Source organism: Panthera uncia, chromosome F2 (genome assembly GCF_023721935.1).
Source record: "Panthera uncia isolate 11264 chromosome F2, Puncia_PCG_1.0, whole genome shotgun sequence".
Lineage (NCBI taxonomy): Eukaryota > Metazoa > Chordata > Mammalia > Carnivora > Felidae > Panthera > Panthera uncia.
This window is the reverse complement of record NC_064812.1, coordinates 28,700,341-28,713,570: the sequence shown is the minus strand read 5'-3', so window position 1 is coordinate 28,713,570 and position 13,230 is coordinate 28,700,341. Positions and strand designations below refer to the sequence as shown.

Genomic DNA, 13,230 nt, shown 5'->3' with positions numbered 1-13,230 from the left:
AATCTTTCACAATTCTTCTATACCTAATTGGCTGAAATTAATTATCTCTGTCTCTGTGTTCTGAAATATTTTGTATGGAAAATTATCAATATTTATTTACTGGATTAGGTTGAGTTAACTTGAATTGCTATAAAACAACTTAAAGCTAAGATATTATTACTGATTTCTTTTTTAATTTTCTGTGTAGTTATGTTTAGCATACAAAGGATTCCTGGCAAATTATATTGCTCTAAAATTCCAATACCAAGACAGAAGCAAGATTACTAGAAGCGATGATATACAATTTACATATAACTTTACTAATGGAAACAAGTAAGTTACATTCTGTGAATGTAAAATGGAAGTTATAGTACAGTATATAACCTGAACATAAAACAAACCCACTCTTTGTTAACTTTTTAAATTTTTTTTCCACTTTTTGTTAGTTTGGGTTTTTTTGTTTTGTTTTCGAGAGAGAGTATGTACGCACACGAGCAGGAGAGGGGCAAAGAAAGAGAGGGAGAGAGAGAGTCTTAAGCAGGCTCCACACCCAACATGGAGCCTAACACAGGGCTCAATGTCACAACTATGAGGTTATGACTTGAGCCAAAAATCAAGATTTGGACGTTTAACTGACTGAGCCACCCAGATGCCCCACTTTTTGTTAGTTTTTGACAAATGCTGTGCAGCATAGATCTGACTGCTGTTTTCATGCCCTCTACATTAGCATCCTAACAGAAATAATTGTGGCAAAAATAAATAGATTATGAAAATAAGAATTGGTCTAGTGTTATCATCACCCATGACCATTGGAAAGGTAAAACAATGGTAAACCTTATAATTTAAATCATGTATTATTAAATCTAATAATGTTCCCACTTACTGAAGGCAGGTAGAAAGAGACTCCTTTATCACAATATTGTCATTAAGCTTTGATCACTGAAAACAAGGTGCTTTCTAGGTGTGAGCAGAGCAAATAAAATATTTCTTTTTTTTTTTTAATTTTTTTTTAACGTTTATTTATTTTTGAGACGGAGAGAGACAGAGAGTGAACAGGGGAGGGGCAGAGAGAGAGGGAGACACAGAATCTGAAATAGGCTCCAGGCTCTGAACTGTCAGCACAGAGCCTGACGCGGGGCTCGAACTCACAGACCGTGAGATCATGACCTGAGCCGAAGTCAGACGCTTAACCAACTGAGCCACCCAGGCGCCCCTCAATGAATATTTCAAAATTAATGGAGAAGAGACACTTTTTAATGCTTGGTTTGCCAAAAGTTAGACACATAGAAATGCAAGCAGAGAAGTATAAGGGAAGAAGGTAGATGTCTAAGGAAGCTATCTAATGACTATAATTGCCACACCCTCAAGCACAAGTTAGTTCTGCATAATTACGTTTTGTTTTTTATTATATCTTCTGAAATTTGTGTCAATCCACTTTTGTATTTCCACATAGAACACACATACAAATTTCACACACAATAGAGTCATAATGAAGACATACACATGCACATATACACCTTTTTTATTTGAAAACGTGTTCTCCAGGTACATTTTGCTATAAACATTCCCTGCATTCCTGAATTGAACAGATTAGATTGACAATTTTAGTTTTGGTGAGCATCACCTGCATGCGTTTGACTCATTCACTGTGATGAGATTTTGGAACATTTTACAGATCTCGGTTCTTTCATATTCGTCAAAGCATCACTCACCATATTGCTAAATAGGTCTTTCCTTTTAACCTGCAATTTATCTGCTGTAAAATACATTTGATAAGACTGATGGGCTTCCTTTACCCTAAATGCTATGATATCTTTAAACAAGAATGTCATGATTTTCAGAGGAATAGGGTTCACTGGGTAAAATTATTGCCAGTCAAGGCAAAGTAAACTCCCCTGCTCCTATTGTGTATTTCTAAATTTGCTTTGATTTAGGTTAGACAGGCCACCATCAAGTAGATGTGTTAGAGTTAGATTATTTTTAGTACAATGTTAGTGTTAGAAGTGCCATTGCCCCCCAAGAATTATGGTATAACCTTTCCAAAACAGTGATTTTTGTAGCTATAAATCGGGTTTCAAAATCTGAAAAGTGAAATATGATTTTCTTTTAGAAAACACTGTTATCTAGGGATGCCTGCATGGCTCAGTTGGTTAAGCGTCAGACTTCTGCTCAGGTAATTTCACAGGTTGTGAATTCAAGCCCCGTGTCAGCTCAGAGCCTGGAGCCCACTTTGGATTCTGTGTCCTTCTCTCTCTTTGCCCCTCCCCCGCTCATGCTCTGTCTCTCTGTCTCAAAAATAAATAAATGTTAAAGAAATAATAATAATAAAACACTGTTATGTAGCCACAAAGACAGTGTGCTGTTCACTTAAGTTTTGATAGCATTTGTAGTCTCTTTTTGTCTGATAAAGGGTCCTGTTCAGTATACTAAATTTTCTAAGTAGTAGTTTCTTAAACTTTAGAATTCTATAATTAGGGTAGAATTCTACTGAGACCCTAAGTGTTTTTTTTTTCATATTTATTTAAAGAGCACTTTATCTTGCTGTAGTTCCACACACAGTTTTCTAAAAATATGTTAGCTTAAGCTAAGCTTTGAGGCACTGAGGTGGATCCCATGATGAGTTTGGGAACCATGAAGGAAATTAAAATAGTAGGTGCTCAAACAAACTAGTCAGTTAATAATTACAGCAGTAGCTGATATAAAGATTATTGTTAAATTGTGTTTAGTTATTTTGATGGCAATATTTTTCTCTTTGTTGCAAACGCTCATAGCTGAATTGCTTAACTATAACTCATAGAATTCCAATGCAGTTAATATCAAGTGCAAAATCTGAATCTAAATTACACATTTAAGGGGTAATGTGCTTTACGTAAATCACTTACCACTTTTGTCTCGTATCAGGAGACAGTGCAACTCTAGGGAGCTCTTTTGGGAGTAATAACAAGTTCCAGTTTTGCTTCTTGGTATTGAACTGAATTTACTGTTCTATCCTTGACATTTTTTACTAAAATAGTTTACTTTATTCTTGTGTCTCGTTTTTATTTATATGCTTGCTCTACACCAAGGCGCATACTCCTTAATTTCCTTACCTACCACTACAGAATATTTCACCTTCCTGTGGCTATTGCCAAGGCTACAAATAAAAGAAAACCTATATTTACAGTATACAACATTAAGTCTATTACTACCAGTTCAAATTTCTGTCTGCTGTTTCTTGTTATGGCTGCACCTCTGCGCTAATAAAGTGTGTTTAATGGTCATCTTGTGGGAAAAAAAACACTTTTACTCTTTAAGAATTTAGTGCTTTTTTATAGTGTATTGGTTTACATTAATCAACCATATTTCAGCTGGACCTACACTTGCATAGACCTTCTGGACCTCATACAAGCCAAATACACTGGGACAAATTTTTCTCTTCAGAGGATTGGTTTACAGAAGGCATCGGAATCACAGGTTTTCTATGTAGATACAGTATACATTGGACAGACATCTACAGTGTCTGCGTGGGATGGTATGTTGTATCATTTCATATCGATTCAAAACCTCTAAATCTATCTTGTAGAAAAATCTTACCATGGGAATTATTCTTTACTTTACATAGAAACATTAATCTCTAAATATTTGACTCATTCTTTTATCTGAATATTATTTAAATAATATTATTTTTTATTCTAAGGATAAATGTATCCTTAATGAAAACTTTGTCATTATGGCAAGAATTAGTCTTTCTAGTCCTGGATTCTGTTTATAGATATATAAACTGTGACAAATATTTTCATTTTGCTTTGTTTGATTTTTGAGAAACTAATCACAAAGATATGTGTTCCTAAAAGGCAGCTATTGACATTGGCATCTGTTTGGTAGGATTAAACTGAATATTCTCATGGACATCATGGTGATAATTAATAATACTATAAATGAAAAATTCATTTCTGGTAGTCTAAGCATTGTTTTATAGTCATGTCAGTAGACTCCTACATATGAGCTGTGATAATAAAATAATTAAAATTAAACTGTGATCTTTAAAAAAATCAACCTAATTCTAAACAGTCACCTTTAACAGTGACTACTCACATTTTTCAGAGAAATTTTAAAATCCTTTCCTTTGGAACTACTTTCAAGTACAAGGTCACGAGTCAACTGGTTAAAATTAAATGTACTACTTTAGAGTCACTTCTTTTGAATCTGCTCTCACCAGAATTTACATTCTGATCAGTGGAGCACATATATAAGACAGCTCACTTGGGCTCAGATGGATGTTGTAGTTCAACAGATAGCATGCATTTAGTACCTACTGTGTGCCAGGCACTGTACTAGCTACTAAAGAAATTGCTGTGGACAAGACAGCCCGAGTCCTGTCCTCATGCAGTGCACGTCTTAGCACTACGTTCAGGAACCTAGGACAGAGCAGAGCTAACAGGCCCACAGAAGGCTACATGAAACCCAGGGTTTGGTGGCTTTTAAATATTTTCTTTTACCTGATAAAGCTCATATGTTGACAGACTTTAAAGCTTTATATTCTAGAAGTAAAAGTTTGCCAAGCTCCAAAAACTACTTGTCTTAAGATCTTCTTTCTAAAATTTGATTCTAAACAGCTATTCCTATTCCATGACATGGATATTATTTGATGATTTTCTTTTTTAGCAGCAGAAGCTATGAAATTTTATTTTCCATTTATTCCATGTTCTTTAGAAATGCCAAAGAGAAGACTTCCAGCATTAGCAAATAAAGGGATATTTTTAAAGAACTTTCAGGTGAATCAGACCAAAATTAATGGATCAAGTATTACCAACCAATATTCTGTCACCATGACTTCATATAATTGCAGTTATAATATACCCATGATGGCTGTGAGCTTTGCACAGGTAAGCTTAGAATGTTGCAACTTACTGTTTTCAATTTATGGAAAATTAGCTTTGATCTAATAACCTTTTTTAAAAATTTTTATAAATGGCTGACATTCAGATGGAATATCTTTTAATAGGACAAGATAATTATTCTAAGCATAAATGAAGAGTTAGAGGCTTGTTAGACTTGAGCATGAAAATTCACTTTAAGCATTAAAGTCTTTAAGAAATATATCTATGGGAAAAAACAAGGGGAAACTGTCTTAAGAAACAGATTTAACTAGAATTTTCTCTGTTGACTTAAAAGGAAACGCTATGGGCTCTTTCAGTAAAAGTTTTGAACAGAGATTATTGAAAGAAAATTTGAAATTCTGCAATATGTTCTTAAATTGTTTCTGTTAGAAACACCACTTTTTGCTTGTATCAAAATTGGTACTGGGAGGAAAAAGATAGCTTTCCAGAATTCCAAAAGGACCTGAATAATTTTTGTACTGCTTGAGTTATTTATAGTAAGATCAGTATTAAATACTATAAATGTAAGTATTTTAAAATGTAACGTCCTCCAAAACTATCCAAGGAATTAATATAATTTTCCACAGTGAATCAAAAACAAGTATAATAAGCTCTAGATTGGAGTTAAATAGTAATTAAATATTTTTGTGAAAGTCTCAAAGAGTGTTTTGCTTAATGATAGTCTGATTCTGTGATTAAAAATACAGGAAAACTCTTAAGTATTCCACAAAAGTTGCTTTACCCTATGCTGGCGCAATGTTGTAATCTTAGTATCTTCAAGATGAAATGTTTTGTAAATATGTTTCAGTCGTTTACTCTTAGCTGCACAACAGAATGTAGTATCAGGGGTTTGTGTTGTTAAATAATCAGTGACATCAGCTCCCATTTTTCAAGATTCCTCATTAAAATTGGTAATTGTATCCTCTAGCTTTTGTTATTCAGTCAAAGTTAAATTAAGGAATATGGGACATATGTTTGTGACCTTTTTTAAAAAATTCCAGTGAAAGATACACGCAGTAATATGCACATCTGTTAAATGTTATTTGTACTGATAAATAATCCAGTATGTGCTCTTTTGCATCTAGCTGCTTCTGTTTGATATTATGAGATTTGTGTGTTGCATGTAGCTGTAGTTCATTCTTTGTCATTGCTTTACCGTATTCCGTGGTGTGAATATACCACAATTTAACCATCCTGTTGAAGGGCTTTTGTCTTATTTCCAGTTTGGGGCTATTATGAATAAAGCTGCTGTGAACTTACGTCTTTTGGCAATTATGTTTACTCTTTTCTGTGGGCAGTGAGGCTTAAAGTTTTAAATTCCACAAGATTCACAGACAACCGTGAGGGATCTGAAGCAGGAGGATGTTATCATTTTCACTAGTACAGTCACTGTGTATGAATTTTTATAGCATGTGTCGCTTTTGTCAATTAATTGGCACTGAACGTTAGGCAGGTTTTTCTTGAGTCTGGATCAGAATCTGTGCTGATTATATACTTTGGTATATTGTTAGTTTTCTAGTCCCCATATGTTATTTCTCCAAAGAGATTTCCAGTTTTTTGATAGCGAAGACTTCATCTTATGTTTCTTTGCCTCCCCACAGTGATTAGCACTGTACTTTGAATGGGATGCCTGTTCAATAAATATTTGTTCGTTGAGTGATGGAGGGTACACTCTGAATTAATGAGGTATTACTAAGGTTCCAGCTGATTGCTGCACAGATGACTGAGTTGACTTTGGCCTCATTATTGCAGCTTTGTAGGTATGGCCTGTGTTGATTTATGTGTCTCTCCTTAATGTTCTGAGGAATCCTGAATACCTGAGGCTCATTTATGTCATGTCACAGGATTGTACGATGGTGAAATAGAAATCATGTTAGCTGTTGTTATGTTTAATCATTTTATCAATATTTATTTTGGAAATTAGATAATCACAAATGAGACAGAGAATGAGTCTGTTTACAGAGGAAATAATTGGCCAGGGGAGTCAAAGATTCGTATTCAGAGAATTCAAGCCGCGTCTCCACCTCTAAGTGGCAGCTTTGACATTCAAGCTTACGGACACATTCTCAAAGGTATATGACAAAAGTTCAGAACGGTTGGACAATGCCAATCTAGGCAGCCATAATAAAAATTTTGGTGTATTTCTTTCTAATATGATTTCCCTACATAATTTATATCCTTGAGATTATGTTAGTGACATAAAGCTAAATTATCCAGAACAAATTATATTTTCACTTTTTCTTTATTGCCTCACCAGATATACCAGGTTACATTCCCAAAAGTTTGTTTTTCTTTTATGTCCCCAGCTTACAGGTTCTCTATAAAGTTAATCAATAATCAAAAACAAAAGTTTTTGAGCCAGAGCTATCATCTGAGGTACGTTACTCATGTAATTTTTGCTTCCAAGAGATTCATAAATTCTTGGCCTAAATAAGACACAAATTTCATTTTTACTGTATTGGAGGAGGACAGTTGGCTTACAATATGTAGCACACACTTCATGGATTTTAAGGGTGAAATTGGTTTGTGAATTTTTGACCCCTGCTATTTGCTGTCCCTCTGTTGAATGCAGGCCTTCCTGCCACTGTGTCGGCTGCAGATTTACAGTTTGCTCTCCAGAGTGTGGAAGAAGTGGGACGAGTCTCAGTAACACGGGAGGGAACGTGTGCTGGATACTCATGGAACATCCAGTGGAGAAGCACACGTGGAAGGCAGAATCTTCTACAGGTTCCCTCCTCTGGCTTGGCTTTTGTTTGTTTGTTTGTTTTCCATGTGTTGCTGGCTTATTGCATCTTGCCTCATTTTTTTTTAAAGAATTGGAGACTGTCTATATTTAAAAAATGCAAACTATAGACTAAACATTAAAAAAAGAGAAATTGAGGGAAGATTGTTCTAAGTTAAGTTGATTCGATGTTCTCTTTCATGGGGAATTGCTGTTGGTACTTTATTTGCTGTCCCCTCTGGAAAGAGACCAGGGATATGTGTTAGAAGACCCTTGATAGGGGCAGGAGGAGCCCAGGCAGGGCTTATAGGTTATCCTGTGTACCCCCAGGTAGCTCCTGTGGTAAGCTGTTATCTAATTACCTTTGCTTAGTTAGAGTGTGAAGGGGGTCAGAGGAGAGGAGTTGGACCCAGAGTATGTGAAAGAGAGGAATCTAGAGGAGTCTGGGAGCTCAGACTGTCAAAAACATTAAAAAGATGATGCTTTTGAGTGATAGTAAGAGTGTGAGGGAGGAAACGGTCTGTCTCATGCACTATTGGCGAGAAAGTTGATTCGTATGATCATTTTAGGGGATTATATAGTAGAATCTGAATATAGATACCTTCTGATTTAGCAATCTCAGCTATATAACTGTATAATACTGAAATAATAACACAAATATGAAATGATGTAGGCACAAAAGTAGTCACTGTGATAGTATTTGTAATAGTAAAAACCTAGCAACCTGGCCCCATACAGAAATCTACTTATGGGACCATTTTGAGAAAAGAAAAAAAAATGAGGAGAGAGGGGAAAGAGGAGACCAAAAAAAAAAAAAAAAAACCCGTATATAAATGTAACATATGATGTACCTTACATAGACTATGGGTGTGCAGAATAGTAACAGTCATAAAGATATGGAGGTAATTTAAGAAAACACATGGTCTGGAACTAGAATTAGCAGATTCTGTAGCTGAGTGGCTCTCGTGACTGGTCTTCCTCTTGGTATCATTGCTGATGTCTGTGCATTTACCCCCTTGTCTCTTTTCTGACCAGTCCTTCCCTGCTTGCTCATCACTTCTGCTTCTTATCACCACTTTAGCACACACAGGGCCCAGCGTGGAGACTCCTGTCTCTTTGCTAGCCACTGTATATATGAGAAGGCTGCCATATTGGCAGAGGGATTTTGAAATAACCAAGTTGTATGTATTGATTTGATTTGATTCATTTTTATCATTGGCAAAAAATATAATTCCACAAATGGATGAAAAACCAGGATAATCAGGGGTGAAAAATGCTGAAGGGGAAAAGTTGACTCTCAGGTGGAAAGAGGTATAACTCATTCAACTATTCAAAAATCATTTATCATAATGGTCACATTTAGGACAATCATAGAACATTTTGAGAAAATAAAATTTAGTAAATTGATTTTCCTTAGACATGCTTTATTCTAACAATTCAGTTGATTTTAGTCATTCAGTTCAACTTGTAATTGATGTAATATATTATAATGCAATCATGTTAGCCCTTTTTTGGGGGGGGTAGATTATGCTCACTTTGAAAGAGGCTCCTTTTTCAAAAAATGTGACTAAAGTGCTTTTTTGAATGATTTTTTTCATCTTTGACTTTTATTCACTTTCAACCTTGCTTAATTAAAAAAAACTAGTACAGTCATATTTATCATAGCCTTTCTAGTAAAATAATTCTGTGTAAAAATAGATTAATGATTCCAATATTATTGGAGAAAAAGCTAATATGACAGTTACGAAGATAAAAGATGGTGGCTTATTCAGACGGTGCATACTTGGAGACCTACTTCGTACACCCAACCAACAGCCACAGGTATTTCTGAAACTTTTCTCATGACCTGTAACATAATTTTAAATATGTACCAAGTTTGTAATACATTAAAGACCTGTTGAAACAGCAGGAATGATGTCTTTATTTTCATCTGAATATTAACTCGATAATATTATTATGACTTTTGGGAAAATTACCTTCCTTATGATAAAAGTGTGGATTTCTAAGCTTGACTACTACCTGTTAGAATTTGAAAATATGCTTTTTAATTTAATCTTTAGTTATTCTGTGAAATAATTATTAACATTCCTACTTTAATGATGAGGAAATTAATATGTAAAGAATGTAGGTGACTTTCACAAGAGCATCCTTTATTGTCCTTCATAGCACTAATCACTGCTAGGGCGTAATATGCATTTACTTCTTTTTCTTTATGCTTATTTATTTATTTTGAGAGAGAGAGAGAGAGAGAGAGAGAGAGAGAGACTGAGAAGGGAAAGCACATGTATGTGTGCACAAGCACAGGAGGGACAGAGAAAGAGGGAGGGAGAATCCCAGGCAGGCTCTGTGCTGTCAGCGCAGAGCCCAATGTCGGGGCTCCATTGCACAAACCAGTAGATCATGACCTGAGCTGAAATCAAAAGTCAGACACTTAACTGACTTAGCCACCCAGGCACCTTGCATTTACTTAAAAAAAAATGTATAGTGCGACTCTCTGTCTCCCCCCCCCCCCACTAGAATATAAATTGAGTGACAGCAGGGATGTTGTGTTTAATGTTGTCTTAATGCGTTTTAACACTTAGAACTGTGCCTTTGCATACGAGGCACATGTGCTGAATGAATGGTCAAAGCAGAGAGTATAAACAGAATAGACTAATTTTTGAAAACAAACAAGCAAACAAACAAAACCCAATCATTTGTTTAAATCTTATGTATATTCTCCATAGCTGTGCTACCCGTTCTCTGTTTCTGTGTTTCATTATTTGAAGGTTGAAGTCTATGTCAACGGAGGTCCAGCTAAGTGTTCAGGTGACTGTGGGTTTACGTGGGATTTCATGGCGACTCCAGTAGTCCGGGCCATAAACCCATCTCAAGGTAATCTCCCGCTTTTTAACTTGGAGTAGAGTGTGGAAGATGAGTAGCAAAAATGTAAACTAATAATGATTTTTAAATATACTGGTTTCACCACCTCAGGCATGCAGACATTGCTACATAGTTTAAAAAAAAATCTATCAGAAAGCTGTGGAAAGAGCATTAATTACTTACTTTTGAAAAACAAATGACACTTGAAGTTGGACTCGCCAGTCTACTTCTCTAGTTTCACCATGTTAGAGTCGTGTCTCTAAAATTTCACTCTGACGAGGCATTTTTGTGAAATTCTGCTTGCTAGGGTATTAACAGGAATCTTTCGTCAGATGAGACCACTTTTAGGAGATTTAGTACTAAAAAGCTGGTAATGAGACAGCTGCTGTTGAGTAAAAGAAAATAATTAGGTCCTAGACTTGAGAATTAGAGGAAAAACACATTGCCAAGAACTCAGTCTTGGATGACACATTGTACCATATCTTCATATTATGTAATTACTTTAAAAACGTGATTACTCTTTGTGTCTGAACTCCCCAGCACAGAAGTAAACAGCAGGGGCTAAAGATTGTAAGGAGTGGCTTTTCTTTTCAGTCAGAATGCTAAACTCAGATGGTATAATCACAGATTTAATCTTGGTAGCTAGTAGGAAAATTCATTTGCTAATTATATATAACCAAAAAAAAAAAAAAGAAAATTTAAAAAATAACTCATCTTTGTGTTGAAAGAATATGTTCTTCAGACTTCTTTACAGTAATGATATTACTTTGGGATAATTCATGTTACATGGGATCAAAACTATAAAGTATAAAAATTTGAACTTTAATTTGGTTGTGGTCCCTTGATATTTATATTTTTACATCTATCCTTGTATCTTATAATGAATTTCCACTTTTACATGTACTTCCTGAAAAAAACTGTTTCTTACTCAAAATAATTAACAATCTAAATTGTTTTTTTGCCATATTTTGATAAATTTTAAAATAATGAAAAGATAAGTATAAATAATGCTGTAAAAAACACCTATCTTCTCTTCACTGAAAATTAATGCATTTAACAGTTTGTCATATTTACTTCCAATTATCAATTTAAGAAAGAAAATTTTATAGGAACAGCTAAAGTCCTCTTGAAACACAATCTCTGGTTCTAGTTCCTAAAGATCTCCCCAGAGACAGTCACAATAATTAATTTTGTGTGTATTCTTCCATGCCATTGTTAATACCTTTTGTAAAGAACACACACACATAAGGTAATTTTAGTGTTTTTAAGCTTGTGAAAGAGATGTTAAAATGTAAACATCAGAGAAATTACACTGTAAATATTATTTGCATCTGACTTTTGTCATTCAGCATTCCTTTTGAGAAATATATGTATGTTTTTATGCATATCTAATTTGTCATTTTAAAATACTTCATGAATATACCAACTTATTTTTGTCTCTGTTGATGGACATCTAGACTGTTTACAAACTTTTGTTTTTACATATAATTGCATTGAGCTTTGTTGTACAAATCTCCTAAGGTGTACATGCTAGAGCTTATTTAGGGTACATGCCCAGAGATAGAATTGCTGGATAATAATTGAGTATGTGTGTATTCAGCTTATTAGATGGCCAAATTTCTCTCCAACATGCCTGTACTTCCAGCATATGTGAGAGCACTGTATTCCTCACATCGATGTCAATACTTAGATTATCAGCTTCCTAATTCTGGTCAATCTGATGGGTGAAAGAAATTGTCTCATCATTGTTTTAATTTGTCTTTTCTCTGATGAGTAATGCATGTAAGAATCTTCTTATTGGTTCTTGGACATTTAGAGTGTTTCTTCTGCAAATTGCTTGTTAACATCCTTTATTTATCAGATTGTCTTCTTTCGACTGACTTGTAGCTGTGTATTTTATATTATGTTTACTGATCCTCTAGCACATCTTCTCCCAGTATGTCACCTGCACGTTGTTTTAGTATCTTGTTTATGGGAACAGTCAAATCACTGATTTATTCCAGTTTACTTATCTTTTCCTTTATGGTTAACCATGATTTTTCAATGTTATTTAAGAAAACCATCTGTACATTAAAGTTAAGATGTTTGATTATGTTTTATTCTAAAATTCAAGAGGTTGACATTTTTCATTCTTAGCTATTAAAATCCATGTGGAATCCATCTTGTATGTGATGTTATATAAGTAGGGTGACTATACCACTTATCGCCCAAATCTGGACACACTTTTTTTTTTTTTATAATATGTGAAGTTTATTGTCAAATTGGTTTCCATACAACATCCAGTGCTCATCCCAAAAGATGCCCTCTTCAATACCCATCACCCACCCCCCCATCAACCCTCAGTTTGTTCTCAGTTTTTAAGTCTCTTATGCTTTGGCTCTCTCCCACTCTAAACTCTTTTTCTTTTTCCTTCCCCTCCCCCATGAGTTTCTGTTAAATTTCTCAGGATCCACATAGGAGTGAAAACATATGGTAGCTGTCTTTCTCTGTATGGCTTATTTCACTTAGCATAACAGTCTCCAGTTCCATCCACGTTGCTACAAAGGGCCATATTTCATTCTTTCTCATTGCCACGTAGTACTCCATTGTGTATATAAACCACAATTTCTTTATCCATTCATCAGTTGATGGACATTTAGGCTCTTTCCACAATTTGGCTATTGTTGAGAGTGCTGCTATAAACATTGGGGTACAAGTGCCCCTATGCATCAGTACTCCTGTATCCCTTGGGTAAATTCCTAGCAGTGCTATTGCTGGGTCATAGGGTAGGTCTATTTTTAATTTTTTGAGGAACCTCCACACTGTTTT

The 13,230-nt window shown here is 34.9% G+C and overlaps 1 protein-coding gene across 1 annotated transcript in view; it reads left to right on the top strand.

Moving 5' to 3' along the window:
• The window catches only part of PKHD1L1 (PKHD1 like 1), a 160,170-nt gene that overhangs the window by 44,667 nt on the left and 102,273 nt on the right, over window positions 1-13,230 (top strand). The window contains exons 21-27 of the mRNA XM_049633010.1: window positions 188-312; window positions 3,327-3,490; window positions 4,672-4,844; window positions 6,763-6,910; window positions 7,411-7,565; window positions 9,259-9,381; window positions 10,329-10,434. Coding sequence (XP_049488967.1) covers window positions 188-312; window positions 3,327-3,490; window positions 4,672-4,844; window positions 6,763-6,910; window positions 7,411-7,565; window positions 9,259-9,381; window positions 10,329-10,434 — 994 coding nt within the window. The remainder of the gene's footprint in view (window positions 1-187; window positions 313-3,326; window positions 3,491-4,671; window positions 4,845-6,762; window positions 6,911-7,410; window positions 7,566-9,258; window positions 9,382-10,328; window positions 10,435-13,230) is intronic.